Source organism: Schistocerca piceifrons, chromosome 10 (genome assembly GCF_021461385.2).
Source record: "Schistocerca piceifrons isolate TAMUIC-IGC-003096 chromosome 10, iqSchPice1.1, whole genome shotgun sequence".
Classification (NCBI taxonomy): Eukaryota; Metazoa; Arthropoda; class Insecta; order Orthoptera; family Acrididae; genus Schistocerca; species Schistocerca piceifrons.
This window is the reverse complement of record NC_060147.1, coordinates 138,647,550-138,666,239: the sequence shown is the minus strand read 5'-3', so window position 1 is coordinate 138,666,239 and position 18,690 is coordinate 138,647,550. Positions and strand designations below refer to the sequence as shown.

Below are 18,690 nucleotides of genomic sequence, written 5' to 3'. Positions count from 1 at the left end.
CAATCCCCAAGAAAGCAGGAGTTGACAGATGTGAAAATTACCGAACTATCAGTTTAATAAGTCACAGCTGCAAAATACTAATGCGAATTCTCGATCCAATATATTTCCATAACGAACACCCCACTCCGAATTATCTGTTCTTGGTGTAATGTTCAGAGAAGGCATTTAGTAAAGGTTCACAGGATGTCTTATCTTTGCAGCAGCTTCCATTCGTTTGACAGTAGTCATGGCGATTTCGGATTTCCAGCTGCTTACAAACATCGACCATCTCATCCCTTCTTTGAGAACAGAATTCACAGTGGGACTGCATTTTGGCTGGTGCAATATGTTACAAGGCAGTAACTGCTAGTTTCCTAAAAACATTTTGGTATTAATTATAGTTTTTCGCAAACTCAAAAACATTGCTTGTAAATGTGTAAATGACAATAGTAGCTTTAAAAATTTCTCTAAACGCACATTTATTTCCATTGATATACAGTGAAGTTCAAGGATGACGTATTCTTTGGCAAAGCTGTGAAGCAAAAACGCCGATTTGCCACGAATGTACTTACCAAGCGGCGGCAGAAGAACACACATATAGAAGTGTATTACAGTTCGCAAGCTTTCGGAGCCAGTGGCTTCTTCTTCTGGCAGAAGGATTGAAGAAGAAGGGAGAGGGGTGAATGAAAAGGATTGTCGAGGTTTAGGAGAAGGAGTTGAGTTCGGAAAAGTCACCGAGATCCCCAGGTAAGGGGAGACTTACGGGATGGGATGAGAAGGGAAGACTGGATGAGTGTTTCCTTCTTTCTGCCTGCTAAGTCTCCCCTGTATCAGTCTTTACTTCTCATCCCGTCCAATAAGTCTCCCCTGATCTGGGGTTCTGGGCAACTCTCCTTTTCCTTTTCCTTCACTCCTCTTCCTCCCCTTGCAACCATTCTGCCATAAAAAGGAGACACTTGTTCTGAAACCATGCAAACTGTAATACCTTTTTATATGTGTGTCCTCTTGCCACAGCATAGTGAGTAAATCGAGACATAAGATTCATATTATGTATAAATTAAAAAGAAACTGTTTAATTAACGGCTGACCTCCATTAATAGTGATTTGACAAAGGAGGAATACAATTATTATTATTATTATTATTATTATTATTATTATTATTATTATTTAGATCATACATACCAACATACCACAAGAGGCTAGAGTAAAACTGATTTTTCCCCCCATCCAACAGGGCACGAAGATTGCAACAACTGTACCTGGGCATAATACAAAATTTTAAAGCTCTCTACTGCAGACAAATTGTTACACTTATGCTAGATGACATTGAAAAGGGTGAGAAGATGAAACTAACAGTTTGATAAGGCCTGAAAAGAGGTCCATCCTACCACTCTTCACAACTGCTCCAGAAAGTGTGGGTTTGTAATGCAAACAGAGAATGCGAAAAGGCCATCACAGTTGGCAAATTATTAAATTTGATCCAACCGTGCTCAGGGTGGGAAGTTCTACCCACCTATTGTGATTAGTATTGGAGGATGATGACATGGTGTTCTAATGGTTGTTGATGTAGATGTGGATGATAAACTGTTTGGCCTGTCAGAATTTGGACAAGGAAGATAACAAAAAAACAACCAAAAAGTCCAGCCACAATGAGTGAGGCATCTGTTCATACCCTAGGCTCCTACACCTTCAGAATGGAAATGAGTAATGATTTCATCTCAGCTCTCATCACCCTTGAAAATTTACTGGTCAATGCTAGATGGAAGTCACTCTCTCAAAAGAAAAATCACTGGCTGTTTTTCAAAATCGTGTCTGATGGAAACAGAACTGAAACATTGGTAGCCAAGCCCATATTTATTCTGATGTACCTAGAGAATTTAAGAATGAGCTACAAGTGTACCTGAAAAGAAGCAATATACAGATAATCAATAGTTAGAATATTTGTGGTTTTACCGTACTTCAATAATTTAATTATGCGAGTGGCAATTCAGAGGTAGGCTGCTAAAATTGTTACCAAAAAGTTCAACCAACATGCAAATGTCATGGAGACCCTCTGTGAACTGATAAGGGAATCCCTTGAGGAAAGGAAATGTTCTTTTTGCAAAATATTATCGAGAAAATTTAGAGAACAGGCACACAAAGTTGACTGCAGAACGATTCTACTGCCGCCAACGTACATTCTGCATAAGGACCACAAAGACAAGATAAGTGACACTAAGGCTCGTATGGACGCATATAGACAAGTGTTTTTCCGTCGCTCTATTTGCTAGTGGAACAAGAAATGAAATGGCTAGCAGTGGAACAGTGTACCTTCCGTAAGGCACCATTCAGTGGCACGTGGATTATATGGGGGACATCATTTGTTGAAGGGAGGTAGGAGTCAGGAAAAACATCACTTTACAAAAGTGGTACGTTACAACACACAAAAGGACAATATCAGGACTCCAGAATGACCAGTTAGTTGCAATAACAAACTCTGCAGAAATCTCCTACTACCTCATCTGGTCAGAGGGAAACGGGCCAGGTGTCGTCCGGTGCTGTGGCGAAGACATCCTCTGCTGGGGTGACGGCGAAGTCAGGCGTCCCGGTGACGGCATCTGCGCTCCCGGGCTGAAAGCGCTCTCCTCGCCGTGCTGCAACATCGGTGATATGGCCGATTAAAAGTGGTATACTCTGCAAATCTTGTCACGGATCAATCTACAGTACCTGGGTGTATACGTAGACAAAGAAAAAAAAAATCTCAGATTTTTCCCGGATTTCCCGGTTAAAAATACATTTTCTCCCGGGTGAAAATACACTTTCTCCATGTTAAGTGACAGAATACTGTTCATTGGCACTGTAAAACTCGTCAATACTTTGAATGTTTATGTTTTTATATACCGACATTTTGAAAGATCTTTGATGTGCAGCAACATGTATGCTGCATATTTCCGTATAACGAAGGTATAAATTTGAATTCCACCAAACACCGCATGTCACTTTCCGAAGCATTGAAATCGAGATTGCGAGGTGCTTTTGAAAGCCAGTCATAGCTCACTGTCACGTGATCTTGCCAGCTGATGACAGCACGGACACATGAATACGATACTTCATAATAATGTGGAACATGTCAGGTTAATAAAAGATGTCTGTACAAGATATTACATTACACCAAATATTGCATGACACTAATGTTTAAGTTGTTGTTGTCCCTTAATTTATATCTAAAAATTCAGCCAATGAGTAGAAGGAGGTGTCATCTAGAAATTCTTTTAATTTATTTTTAAATGTTAGTTGGCTATCTGTCAGGCTTTTGATGCTGTTTGCTATTTGACCAAAGACTTTTGTGGCAGCATAATTTACCACTTTCTGTGCCAAAGTCAGATTTAACCCTGTATAGTGAAGATCATCCTTTCTCCTGGTGTTATAGCTATGCACGCTGCTATTACTTTTGAACTGGGTTGGATTATTAACCAGAAATTTCATAAGAGAATATATATACTGTGAGGATCCCTAGATCCTTAAATAGATGTCTGCAGGATGACCGTGGGTGGGCGCCAGCAATTATTCTGATTACACGTTTCTGAGCAATGAATACTTTTCTACTCAACGATGAATTACCCCAGAATATGATGCCATATGAAAGCAGTGAATGAAAGTAGGCATAGTAAGCTAATTTACTGAGATTCTTATCACCAAAATTTGCAATAACCCTAATAGCATACGTAGCTGAACTCAGATGTTTCAGCAGACCATCAATGTGTTGCTTCCAGTTTAACCTCTCATCAATGGACACACCTAAAAATTTTGAAAATTTTACTTTAGCTACAGACTTCTGTTCAAAGTCTATATTTATTAATGGAGTTGTGCCATTTACTGCACGGAATTGTATATACTGTGTTTTATCCAAATTTAAAGAGAGTCTGTTTGCTGAGAACCACTTAATAATTTTGCGAAAAACATCATTTACAATTACATAACTTAGTTCTTGGTTTTTCGGATGTTATTACTATACTTGTATCATCAGCAAAAAGAACTAACTTTGCATCTTCATCAATGTGGAATGGTAAGTCATTAATGTATATCAAGAACAGTAAAGGACCTAAGACTGAACCCTGTGGGACCCCGTACTTGATAGGCCCCCAGTTTGAGGAATTAGCTGTTGTTTTAACATTACATGAACCACTTATTTCAACTTTCTGCATTCTTCCTGCTAAGTATGAATTAAACCATTTGTGCACTGCCCCACTCAAACCATAATGATTTAGCTTATCTAAAAGAATACCATGATTTACACAATCAAAGGCCTTTGAGAGATCACACAAATACCAATGGGTGATGTCCGGTTATTCAGAGCATTTAATATTTGATCACTGATCAAATATTAAGTAGCGCAAACACACAAATAAGAAAAGTTAATAGTTGAAATTAATATACATAGCATTCACATATGATATTGGTCTCTAAGATTAGTAAGCTGGAAGAGAAGCTAAGCTTCCACATATAATGCTGATCTTTTTTTGCACATGTTACACTTTAAGATACATCACATAAATGTGCCAGTAAAATTTTTAATAACGACGTAAATGTTTGATCTTCTGGGCTCGAAATTCTTCTAAATGGTCGTCCTCAAAGAGCTGATTTTTAAATGAGTGTCAAACGTTTTGTGATTTAAGTAATTCATCGTACATTCTCGCACGTAGTTCATCTTGCGTAAAAGGAAATTTGGTTTGAATGTAACACTTTTCAAACCACCATTCGCAATATTTTCCTGCGACCTGTTAGAAATAGGTTATTTTCAGCAGTTGGAAGAGAGTGCCAGATAATAGGCGTCACCGCGTTTACGCAGCTATGATGACGCAGGAAGACCATATGTTCATACATGTAAAACATTAAAAGATCTTACATTATGTCATAAAAGAAACAAGACATCAGACGATACTTCAAGAGCATCGGAATTTCGTGAACACTGCTAGAATTCATAATTCGGCTTAAAATGCACATTCATATGTCCAGATTCGTATGTAAATTTTCTTGGAGTACCAGTACTGTATTATCTTGTGTTTCGCTCTTTATTATGGCGTAATGCCATATGTGCACTTGAAATGCAGCGAACAGTTGAAACTAGCCAACAGTGTGAAATTAAACTCTTTGTTTCAAATAAAACAGAAAAGATTAATGAAAGCCAAATCTCTTTAGCAAACGGACAAAAATAACTTCACTGTTCTGCAAGGCGATTAATGATCGACTGTCAGGAAGGTGCAAATAAAATCTAAAACTAATAACATATTTCTAGCCTTCCGTAATTATGTGAACGTATTTTAATTCATTTGATAACTCCCGGCTGCAAAAATCCATTTGTTATCACTTAACGCGAGAGCACTAAACTAAGAGGAAACAACAAAATCACTGAACGTAAACACATGTCACGTGGAGACGATCCATCTCCTCACCACAACTCAGACTGTTCTGGGCATCAGCACCAGATTTACTATATTTCCTAACCGGGGCAATATTAAGTAGCCAAGATGGCCGCCGAGTAAGTGACGCCAGAAACCATTTCCAGAAAGTTAAGTGATTTAGACAGGAATATAATTTAGTTTAACGCCGACAACAAATTAAATACGTGCATTAGTGTATCGTTCAGTCTTGCCATTAAAGGTTTGACTTTTCTTTGCGTATTTTTTCAGAAAACACGAAAAGATCGTAACTTCGCGAAGTCGCGCTTAGGCTTAAATTTTGTAAACGTGTTTGTTTCTTGTTTCACGGTAATTTAACTAGTTTCTCGGTAACAAATAAGTAAACTACCGTAAATAGCGTATAACTTCATTGTTGTAATACAGATTTCAGAAAAACAGCGTAACTTTATATCAGAAACTTGCCTATATACATTTGTTTATAGGCCTAATTCTCGTAACGTTTTTGGAGAATCAAAGTTAAAGTATCTCGTTTAATTGTCCTTTTTTTCATTCCATCGAGTGAAATATATAATAAATAGCGTATACCTTCATTGTTTTAATACAGATCTCAGAAAAACAGTGGAATTTTAAATCAGAAACTTGCTTATATGCATTTGTGAATAGGCTAAATTCTTGTAACGTCTTTTTTGATTTTCGGTAATTTAATTGATTTATTCTAGCTAAAGTATTATTTTTGCCATGAGTGAGAAGTGCCCGACTTGTCGTAGAATTGTTAGTTCCGGGGTTTGGTGTGATGGATGTAGTAGTTTTTTTCACTGGGGGGACTGCATTGGCATGGGTGTTGGGAAAGTAGATCAGGCTCATCAGTGGTTATGTAGGATTTGCAGCAGAGATAGGAAGATAGTGGAACAGGAGGGGAAAATTGCTGCCCTTCAGGCTGAGCTAGATCAGGCTAGGGAAGATCTGGACAGGTTAAGGAGGGAGAAGGGCAAAGAGAGGTGGGAAGTGGCAACAGGTAGCAGAAGGAACAGGCCTAGAACTAAGTCTGACAGTTTTGTGGTGAATGTCAAAAATAAGTTTGACCTGTTGCTTCAGTTAGAAACTGATGAGCCTCAAGCAGAGGTAGGTGTAGACAGGACACAACAAACTTTCAATAGGAAATTGAAAAAGAATGTAGGAAAGTCATCGAAAAGGAAGAAAGTTTTGTTGTTAGGCAGTTCTCATGCCATAGGTGTAGGCCAACTTCTGCAGGAGGAATTAGGACCAGAATACCAGGTCACAAATTTTTTCAAACCAAGTGCTAGTCTGGATCAGGTGACAGAGGATTTAGGTTCACTCTGTAAAGGATTTACCAGGGAAGACACCTTGGTTATTGTGGGAGGGCCAGGGAACAGCATCGACAGAGATCCTGGGTACAGTATAGAGTGTGACCTGGTAAAGATTGCGTCGGCATCGAGACACACCAATGTTGAATTTGTATCTGTCCTGAGACGCCATGACCGGCCTCATTTGAACTCTTCTGTTGGGAGAGTTAATTTGGAGTTGGAACAGCTGCTTGGGTCGGGTGCGGGGGCTCATATTGGTGTGGTTCCTGTTGATTATCTCAGTAGGTGGGACTATACCAGGCACGGCCTACGTCTCAACAGGAAAGGGAAGGGGAAACTGGCTGGGGTAATAGCAGGAAATTTAAGGGGGGGAGGCACTGCCATGAATGGTAAAATACCAGTGGTTACAGGTGTTGGAGCAGCACCTTTTTTAGGATAGGTAAGACAGAAAGATGTCAAGTTCTACGAGAGGTCAGGATTGAAACAAATCTTCAGTTTAGGAAAGAAATTAAACAGCACAATTCTAGCACATTTGATCACCAATCACAGCTATCAATTATAAATTTTCACCAATCACCAGAAATTTTATCTCCACCAAGTTGTATCTCAGTCCTAGGTAATTGCATTGATGAATTAAAGTCACCCAACCCAGTTGACATAATCTGCCTCTCTGAACACCATGTGACCACTGGTATAGGAACTAGGCCTAAGCACAATGAGAAACTCAGACAGGAGAGTACTGCAAATGTTAGAATAAGGAAAGGTTCTCATAAAAGTATAATTAAAAATAATGTAAGTATATTTCATCAAAATATTGGGAGTTTAAGGAATAAAGTAGATGAGCTTAAATTAAATAAAGGCACATTTATAATTGTAACTGTATATAGGTCCCCATCAGGAAATTTTCAGCTATTTCTGAAAAATTTGGACTCCTTGTTGTGCTATCTGTCAGACAGGGGGAAGCAAATTATTGTGGGGACTTCAATGTAGATTCTCCGAAAGAGGGTAATAGGAAAAATGACCTTGAAGTATTACTCGGTTCTTTCAATTTGACACCCGTTATTGATTTTCCTACTGGGGTGGTAAAGGATAGCAGCTCACTGATAGATAACTTCTTTATAGACCAAGGTAAGTTTAACCAGATAAATGCTCAGCCTGTAGAGAATGGTCTTTCTGATCCATGGTGCACAGCTAGTTACAATATATGACATAGCTCCATTCAGCAATACTAAACAGTCCTCCAAAGTAGTACGTTCAGTCAACGATTTAACAATTGCAAATTTCAGGGAAAGCCTACAGCAGTTAGACTGGGATGAGGTGTACCGTGAACCTGATGCCAATTTAAAATATAATTTATTTCATGACATTTTTGTAAATGCATTTGAAAACTGCTTCCCCAAGAAAATAGTTAAATATACTCGTGAGAAACCTTGTAACAAACCATGGCTTACTAAGGGTATAAAAATATCTTGTAACCGGAAAAGGGAAATGTATCTGACAGCAAGAAAGAGTAGTGACCCAGAAACTATCAAAAATTATAAAAACTACTGTGTTATATTAAGAAAAGCTATTAAAAAATCCAGGAGTATGTGTATCATGTCTGAAATCAGCAACTCTGATAATAAAATTAAAACAATTTGGAATATTATTAAAAGAGAAACAGGTCAACCAAGAGCAGAGGAAGACAGTATTACCATCAAATTGAATGAAAACTTTACGAAAAAAAAAGTCAGAAGTTGAAAATATTTTTAATAATCATTTTCTAAATGTTGTGGATATAGTAGGATCCAGGTGTTCATTAGAAGATGCTAGGCTGTTAATGGAAGACGCCATACCTATGCAATTTGATACAATTGAAATCTCACCCACTTCTCCCTCTGAAAGTAGGAAAATAATAAACTTGCTTAAAAGCAAAAACTCACATGGAATTGATGGTATTTCCAGCAAAATACTAAAAGCTTGTTCTCAACAGATAAGTAAGATTCTCAGCCACCTGTGTAATAGCTCTCTGGAACAGGGCATTTTCCCTGATAGACTGAAATATGCTATTGTTATACCTTTGCATAAAAAGGGGGATAGATCTGATGTCAACAATTACCGTCCAATCTCCCTTCTAACAGCTTTATCCAAAATTTTTGAGAAAGTAATGTATTCAAGAGTAGCTTCACATATCTGTAAAAATGAAGTACTAACAAAATGTCAGTTTGGTTTCCAGAAAGGTTTTTCAACAGAAAATGCCATATATGCTTTCACCAGTCAAATTTTGAATGATCTGAATAACCGAACACAACCCATTGGGATTTTTTGTGATCTCTCAAAGGCTTTTGATTGTGTAAATCATGAAATTCTGCTAGACAAGCTCAAGTATTGTGGCATGAGTGGGACAGTGCACAAATGGTTTAATTCGTACCTAACTGGAAGAGTGCAGAAAGTTGAAATAAGTAGTTCTCGTAACATGCAAAGATCAGCACATTCTTCAAACTGGGGAACTATCAAGAATGGGGTTCCACAAGGGTCAGTCTTGGGTCCTTTGTTGTTCTTATTATATATTAATGACTTGCCATTCTATATTCATGAAGAGGCAAAGTTAGTTCTCTTTGCTGATGATACAAGTATAGTAATCACACCTGACAAACAAGAATTAACTGATGAAATTGTCAATACTGTCTTTCAGAAAATTACTAAGTGGTTCCTTGTAAACGAACTCTCACTGAATTTTGATAAGACACAGTATATACAGTTCCGTACAGGGAATGGTATGATGCCATTAATAAATATAGACCTTAATCAGAAGCATATAGCTAAGGTAGAATATTCCAAATTTTTAGGTGTGTCCATTGATGAGAGATTAAATTGGAAGAAACACATTGATGATCTGCTGAAACGTTTGAGTTCAGCTACTTATGCAATAAGGGTCATTGCAAATTTTCGTGATAAACATCTTAGTAAATTAGCTTACTACACCTATTTTCACTCATTGCTTTCATATGGCATCATATTTTGGGGGAATTCATCACTGAGGAATAAAGTATTTATTGCACAAAAGCATGTAATCAGAATAATAGCTGGAGTCCACCCAAGATCATCCTGCAGATATTTATTTAAGGATCGAGGGATATTCACAGTAGCTTCTCAGTATATATACTCTCTTATGAAATTTGTTATTAACAACCAAACCCAATTCAAAAGTAATAGCAGTGTGCATAACTACAATACTAGGAGAAAGGATGATCTTCACTATTCAAGATTAAATCTAACTTTGACACAGAAAGGGGTGAATTATACTGGCACTAAAGTCTTTGGTCACTTACCAAATAGTATCAAAAGTCTGACAGATAAACAACAAGTATTTAAGAAGAAATTAAAAGAATTTCTGAATGACAACTCCTTCTACTCCATAGAGGAATTTTTAGATATAAATTAAGAAAAAAAAAAGAAAAAATATTTAAAAAATAAAAAAAAAAATAAAAAAAAAAATAAAAACAAAAAACACAAAAAAATAAAGTTGTTGTTTAATTAACCTAATTATGTCATGTGTTAGAAAATTCGACTCGTTCCACATCATTACGAAATATCGTATTCATGATCCATGGAACTAGTATTAATCTAATCTAATCTAATCTACAATCGTTACTAAAGTTAGTAAGTCCGTCAATAGGGCTAGGAGAGTATTTATGCTGGAAAGAACAGGTTGGTTGGTTGGTTGGTTGGTTGGTTGTTTGGGGGAAGAGACCAAACAGCGAGGTTATCGGTCTCACAGGATTAGGGAAGGATGGGGAAGGAAGTTGGCCGTGCCCTTTCAAAGGAACCATCCCGGCATTTGCCTGGAGTGATTTAGGGAAATCACGGAAAACTTAAATCGGGACGGTCGGACGTGGGATTGAACCGTCGTCCTTCCGAATGTGAGTCCAGTGTGCTAACCACTGCGCCACCTCGCTCGGTAAAGAACAGGTGAGCAGGTGTTTGCAACCAGTTTAGACAAAGAATGATCATCGTCTAGTTCCAATACGATGGAGGTAGAGGAATTATGGGCAAAGTTTAACATACTGTAAATTGTGCTCCGGAGAAGTATGTGCTGAGTGAGTGGCATAAGTATGGGAACCACTCACCACATTATAATAATAAAATTCGGAAAATACGGAGCAAGCAGAGACAGTTACATTCTCGGTTCAACAAAGAACACAGAATTGTCAACAAGCAAAAGTTATTATAAACTCAAGCATCTCTAAAAAGATCGATGTGCAAACCATGTAACAACTTCCACCATCATACCTTAGTGGAAGATCTTGCTGAGAACTTGAGAAAATTCTGGCCTTACTTAAAATCATTAAGTGGGTATTTTTTTGTGATACCGCCATCTTCGTGTACATTTTCCCTGCGGCAAAAACTTTTTGGTGTGTGTGTGTGTGTGTGTGTGTGTGTGTGTGTGTGTGTGGTTTACGCAATGTGGTTATATACAAAAGTGTTGCACACACACTACAGTATTTTGTGAATATGATCCAACAACATTCCGCCAAAATGAAGAGCTGTTTTGGATGACACCACCATCCAGAGAACCTTTCAACATGAGGGGGAAGAAAGAGGCAAAAACTTGAGTGAATACACATCTCAATGTGAACAGTCTTTTGAAGAAGAACCTGTCAGTCTGAAACAGATTGTGGCAATATTTGTGTAAATAAACAGCATTGCTGTCTTCTTCTCTGAAAGAATCAACCTAGATTTTGCACACAGCCACAGGCTCAAAATGGCAGTTTTTGACAAAAGAGCAATAACATCTGTATGTAAACATTTTAGCTGGTCTACTGGAGAGGTTTTTGAATTGCAGTGTATGTCAATAGGCGCAAGAACTTGAACCTTTTTACTTTGTCTATTAGTTTTTTTAAGTTAAACTGCACGTAGGACAGGTGTGTTTTTGGAAAATCAAAGATATTCGATCCGTACCTGCGACTGAGGTGTGCCCGTGCGGGGAGAAGGCGACTGGCCGCGGTTGGCGGCAGAGCTCGGGCTCGGTGCCATCAGCTGCTGCTGCTGCAGTGCCGCGGGCCCCCCGGGGCTGGGGAGCGGCGACGCCCCCCCTCCGGCAGGCGAAGGCACCGTCGGCGAGCGCGCCACGTACGTCGGAGACGGGGGCTCCGCGCCTCCGCCAGCCGGTAGCTGCGAACGCTGCTTCTGCTGCTGCTTGTTGCGGTACTCCTGGAACGGGCGCAATTTGTCGTCAGTGCGAAAACGAGTACTCGGGAGATGCGAAATAGACGGAAGTTTCGCACAGTAGTACTACGTGAGAATGTTTCTGCGAAATAAGCACGTGACTCCCGCTATCACCTGAGTGACTGAGCTGTAATGTACCACTTCAGTAAAGTGAGATGTTGCGCAACGTTTATAGTGCCGACAAATAACGACACTCGAACGTGCGATAATTTTTATCGGTCCCTTTAGTAAGTCTCGACAATTACGTCGTGTACCAATTTCGCATTATCCGTGCGAGCGACCGAGCTGTGACGGATGCGGAATTTCCGGGACGGGCGGTGATACCGGCAGTGCTTTGCAGCACCTACCGGTTTGGCGATTACTCCGCGCAGCTGCACCTGAGCCTCGGAGACGAGCTCTGCTCTGCGAAACGGCACACACAGCGGTAGTGGACTACATTGTAAAAAGGAATGAAGATAGCCAGTCTGCTCTGAAATCGGATAGGGACGTGGGTTTGAACTGTCTATCAATGTGTAATACTTCGAGCAGTTATCAAATTAGAATGGCAGGGGATTTTCTGAGACAGTACGAGAGAAGAATATACGTACAACTTCGAAGTGTTACTTCTGTTATTTAGTAGTTTACTGGGCACAGGAAAGAACGATTCCATTTCCAGGACAGGCCAAAATACACAAGTGACGAAGTTCACAAAGGGAAGCACAAAGATACTGAGACGGTAGATATACTCCGTACAAATGAGTCACTAATTTCAGATCCGAACACGCCAGCATCGATATTAGTACAGGAAGTTCCCCTCCGACCGTGCGTCGAATGGAGCAGGGAACATCCCACAATGTATGGCTTTATTATTTCTTGGAAAATATAGTTAAAGAGTGTTATATCCTAGCCAGTAATGCCACCCGAGCCCGCTGCCAAAAGGTTGGCAGCATCAAAGTCCGGACGCCGTCCGCATAAGCAGCGCCAGCGAGACAGGAAATCGCCGCAAGTCTGCGCGCGCCACCGCTGGCTTCTGGCTTCTTAAGCGCTGGAGTCGCGAGCGCTAGGACAGTTCTGTATTCGCTGCTCAGTTGTATACTCGCCACCGAATTGTGTACTTGCTAGTCATTTGTGTGTTCATCGCAGCAGAGTAGTTGTTTGTCGTCAGCTGACGCTGACCTAGCCGCTCCGACTCGAACTAGACAGATCTCTGTAGACACGGAGTTCACCACTGTGTTTCTGTATCTTCGTTAATAAAGATAAGTACCGACTTTTATTTAATCAGAGTGTTTGGGTTTTCATCTTTCTGTTCACTGTTCCAGCGGACCGGTCGGCCCGCTATTAAAAGTGTGGCGGTGACTTCGTAAGCCGTTTCTACAGCGAATTGTTTGTCGCTACGAACACCGCCACAAAAAAGAGTTTTTTCACATTACGATTTAATGAAATAACAACAAAATGTTTATTTCTTATGTTTAACATTGAAGATTCGTGCAACAGAGTGACGAGGCTGTGTATACTTCACTGGGGGTGGACCGCAGTAGCACCAGTTACAGTGGCACCTCGAGCCGACGGTTAGCGGTCACGAGATACTGCCATTTTGTTCTAATGCCCTGTAACACTTATAATTGTAACTGCAAAAAGGAAAGAAAATGAAAAACTTTTATAAATCTAACCTTCCAAATGTCCAGTTTTCGTGTTGTAACCAGTAACAAATGTTGTCTGATAACTTACTGAAGACTGCTTAATGGTGATTACGAAAGCAACACTTTTCTTAATTGTGATGTGTTTATGCTATGAAGGGTGGAAAAGAAATATTTTATTGGTGGAAAGTGGAAAATAAACTACACTGGATGAAAGGACTATTTGAAAAATAACTATCCTGTCTTACTGGGAGCTCTGAAGAATGCCGAATGAAATGAAATATTTTGTACAATTACGAAAAGCGAAGCCCTCGGAGATTAATATATTGCTGTACCAGTAATATGGAAAGATCAAAAATACATGTGAACAACTAGTCTTCAAAAATATTAAAAATTTGGCAAACGGAAAGCCCAAACAGCTATTCAAGTTATGAATGTATAAAAATTTCAGAATCAGCTCAACAAATGTGTACTAAAAGGTATTTCATCCCTGCTCAAAAGTGTAACAGCGAAAAATAAACAACATTCTGAGGCTGTTATCTTACACTGTCATCCAAATTGTAAAAAAACTATCCCGATGCTAAAAATAAATATTCCCAACAAGAACTTGCTCATGAAGTGAAACAGTACTTATATAAAATTGTGTGTGAGCAAGTGGGGCGACAGGAGTAAATCAATGCGGCTCTGTATTTGTGAACACCTGTATTACTGTTGACAACCAATTTCATCACACTAAAGGCTGTGGCTAATACGTCCAATACAAGTTTTCCGAGATGCCAAACAAAACAGTATTCTTATCACCACAAAACAATTTCAATGAAGTCGGACCACCGCCAAGCATTTGGTTCGTTACAGTAATTGTGAATGTGTTTACTAGAGTAGAAAAATGTCTCTCACTCATATCACCGACAGGATAGTACATCCATTAAGTGAGCACTTGAAAACATCGTCAAAAGTAGGTGCCGCAATCACTATACACCGACAGCCGTAACCAATTACTTTTATCGACTTTTGTATGATGCACTTTGGACCACTGTACTTCTGCAATTACCTGACACTGTCAGAAGGAGAGCGATCTATATATTAATGCAAAAAAAGCTTCCAATATAAAAATTTGCTTGCTCAGATTGAAGCTGATATATATCCTAATTAGTAGTTTCAGGAAAGTGTATTGTCATCTTCGGATTACTGGACACGTGAATTATGAGAGTGGTTTTTAAAAAGTTCTCGGAACGGAATAGAGAAAAAATACTTATGTCACTGAAACTTCTTTTATTTTTCATTATAGTCTCCTTGTAGATTAATTCGCGGGGTCCAAAGATGTTCCAGTGCCTTGACCTCATCTCGAAAATGAGTTTCCTTCATGCCTACAAAACAGCTGTCAACTCCGACTATCAATTCTTTGTTTGAACTGAATCTCTGTCCATACAGAAAAATTTTCAGTACCTTAGTTCATGTAATTTTGCCATGGCGACAGCACATGTTTGCGGGTGCACACTTTCTTGATGGAAGATGGCTTTCTGCCTTGCTAAACCTGGCCTTTTTTGGCGGATCTTTTCTTGGAATTTGTCCAGGAGGTTAGCAATAGTATTCTCCAGTAACTGTTTGCCCAGTGGGGAGATTATCTACAAACAAAATCCCCTTCGCATCCTAGAACACTGATGCCACGACCTTTCCCGCCGAAGGAATTGTCTTTGCTTTCTTAGGTGGTGGAGAATCAGCATGTTTCCACTGCTTTGACTGTTGTTTTGTCTCTGGGGTATAATAATGCACCCAAGTTGCATCTGTAGTCACAAACCAGCACAAAAAATCTTGTTCATTTCTCCTAAAAGGGGCCAAACGTTGTTCCGATATGTCCATTCTCGTGCATTTTTGATCTGAGAGTCGCGGCACCCATCTTGCAGGTAATTTTTTCATTTCCAATTTGTCAGTTGAAATGTGGTCTATCCTTTCAGATGACATCTGGTAAGTGTGAGCAGTTTCGTGCACTTTGAATCGGCGATCCCCTGTGACCATTTTGGACACTTTCGGAATGATTTCTGGAGTTGTGACACATATCGGCCGACCAATGAGCGCATCATCATTTAAATTCATTTGTCTACTTGGCAACAGTTGAATATAAAGGAGCAGAGTCCCCAGTGTATTTTGGAATTGGCACGAATGTCCTTTGCTTTCATACCTTTCAGTACGAAGTACTTAATCACTGCTCGAATCTCGATTTTTTCTATCTTCCCAAATCACCACACGGGAACAACAACAGAGCCACGTCACCGCCACAGCTCCCTTCCGAAAGCACTGACGTGGCACGTGTTTACAGGCAACAGTCCAATGAATACCGTGTAAGGAACTCGTTGTACTAGTGCTGACCCCTCGTGGTGATTCCGAGAACTTTTCAAACCACCCTCTATGTGTGGCACATCAGCATCGGTCCACTGAAAACACAGATGTAAACTGACAGAGAAGATACTCCCATGCAACACTAAGTAGACTAAAATAGAAGCCATAACTGCACCAGCAAGGCACTGAGGTGCCAAATTTATCAGAGAGAGCACTTACACTGCTGTCAGATTCGCGTATGTCGATACCAGCTCCGTACCCAATCTGACGTATTTGACATGTCTGTGCCTCGATGATGGAGTTAAGTCTTTTATTTTAGTATATTTAGTGTTGCATGGGAGTGTCTTTTCTGTGAGCTACCTCTATGTTTCCAATGGCCACTTGGCAATGTGCCACATATAGTGACTTAGTAATCCACATATCCGACGATCGGACGGTGGCAATATAAATTTGCTGAAACTAGTGATCAGAGTATGCATCAGCTGTGATCTAGGCAATTAATCCATTTTGGTAGCTTTTTAGCTTTTTTTTACATCATCATACGTCTGTCATCAGTTCAGTTTATTTATATTGACAAAATACAACAGAAGATTTGTACGTACGACTCCTCCACATCTCCACATATGACTCGAGCACGGGGGGAAGGGGAGGGGGGGATCACACCAGTACCCGCTAAACTTCAAAATGGTCGCAGACCCGTTTGGGAGTCGCACGCCCCTCTCACGAACATTACGTACGACACGTGCTCTCCTTACCTGCACGAGCATGCTGTGCTGGCGGCTCTGCCGGCGTGCCGCCTCCAGGTGCTTCTGCAGAGCCGCCGTCTCCGCCGTCACCTGCGCCAGCTGTCCGGCTTCCGCCTCCCCCAGCTCCGACCCCGCCTTGCGCAGTGAGCGCTGCTTGCTGTTCAGGGACTGCAAGAGGGAGCAGACGCCGTCTCACCTCGCAAGCTCTGCACCTCCCACCCGCATGGGTGCGTGCCAGAGCTCCGACTTTCCACTACGCGGGTTGCACACGTGCTGACCTACAGCTCGTATGCGGGTTTCAAATTGAAAACTACCCAAAAAAAAAATTGTGTCAATATTTGCTGGAATATAATCTTATACAGATACATACTGGGTGGCTCCTGGGAGTTGATAAGCACATTATCTTTCATGTTCGTAATGCTCATAACAAGTTCCAAGTGACGTCAAGAATCGAACAAAAACATCAGGTCGTTCCAACTGGGAACAGCGTGTGTAGAGAGAATGTGCATTCGCACCTGTGTAAGACACCCATAAATCTCTCAGAGATGGGGGACGACACGTAAAAACAGACCAAAATAAGCTGTAGATACACGTTATTCCTCTCCTTATCTAAATTGTAAGTCTAGAATAAACAAGTACTCGGACATCGCCGGATGGTCAGTTACTCGGAACAAAATGAAGTGCACACGAAGTTACTTGGTACTTTCTGTTAATCCAAACTGCCCACATTGCTACTCCAGTCAACTTTACAGTGTGTGGTGGCACAGCGGTTAGTCCACTAGACTCGCATTTGGCAGGACGACAGATAAAACCCGTGTCCGGCCATCCTGATTTAGGTTTTCTGTGACTTCCCTAAATCACTTCAGGCAAATGCTGGCAGGACAGTTCCTTTGAAAGGGCACAACTGATTTCCTTACCCATCCTTCCCTCATCCGATGGGACCGACGACCTCGTGATTTGGTCCCCTCTCCCAAATTGACCAACCAGTCACAGGAATGGGTCGTGCATGTCTGGTTAGGTAGGAGAGGTGCCCTCCCTATCACTGTCACCCTCCCCTTCCCCTTTTCTGTACACCAATATTCATTGAATGCGAGTTTCTTCTTCATCTTTAGCTTTTTGATGTTTCAATATAGTTAGTAACATGTCCAGTACAGGTTGTTCACAATATTGTCATAAGAGGTTTTAAAGCTCATCTCTACAACAGCAAGACAATTTCAGTAATATTTATATATGGCTCCTTAGTATTATTTACTGGTATGTATTTGATTTTTTTTTTTTTTTTTCCTATGTCAAGAGTCATGTGTATTTGTGCGCACGTGCTTGTGCGTGCGTGTGTGTGTGTGTGTGTGTGTGTGTGTGTGTGTGAGAAGGCACACGAGCGCGCATGTGCGTGCGTGCGTGTGCGTGTGCGTGCGCGCGCGCACATGATGGTAAAATGAGAAGAAAGAATATGAATCAAGTTTTGTGTGTAATATTTTTCCACGTTTTTTTCACAATCCTCAGCTACTGGCAACAAAAAACTAAATTTGGTGCCATTAAACCACTTTTCAAAAATCTCTAATGAAAACAGGCTGTAGGGACACACAGACGTTTTCACTTTACGGACAAGTGTTTCAGTATTTTTTTCACATTTTCACTCAATAAAATGATGCGAGAGAGTATAACAAAGATACGACAATTTGAAAGTCAGAGCTCTGCTGGACATCTCACATTTTTATCTCACAAAGCAACTATTCTATTATTTACATTTTTATAATCTATGAACAAGTAAACAAGCAAGTTACATAGTACACAAAATAGTGAATATATGCTAGAATTAATTTTTTCCCATGCTACAAGCAAAATTAAGGCAGGAAATAAATCCTGCTGCTACAGCAGCCCTGCCAAGCCGCACAAAATATTTACAAACAGAGATAACAAATAAAAATTACAGCAAAATGTTGAAGAATTTGCTCTCAGAAAATGCATATCCCAGTTAAAAAATACAGTGCATCCCAAAATGTTTGCGCCACAGCTGACACGGGATTGTGAGCACAAAATGCAAGAAACTGACAGGAAATTACCCATTGGCTGTGTTTAG

The 18,690-nt window shown here is 40.2% G+C and overlaps 1 protein-coding gene across 1 annotated transcript in view; it reads right to left on the bottom strand.

Annotated features, from left to right (window-relative positions):
* The window catches only part of LOC124718777 (histone-lysine N-methyltransferase 2C-like), a 434,091-nt gene that overhangs the window by 176,945 nt on the left and 238,456 nt on the right, over positions 1-18,690 (bottom strand). The window contains exons 43-45 of the mRNA XM_047244388.1: positions 16,620-16,778; positions 11,645-11,896; positions 2,476-2,612 (exon numbers count right to left, since the gene is read on the bottom strand). Coding sequence (XP_047100344.1) covers positions 2,476-2,612; positions 11,645-11,896; positions 16,620-16,778 — 548 coding nt within the window. The remainder of the gene's footprint in view (positions 1-2,475; positions 2,613-11,644; positions 11,897-16,619; positions 16,779-18,690) is intronic.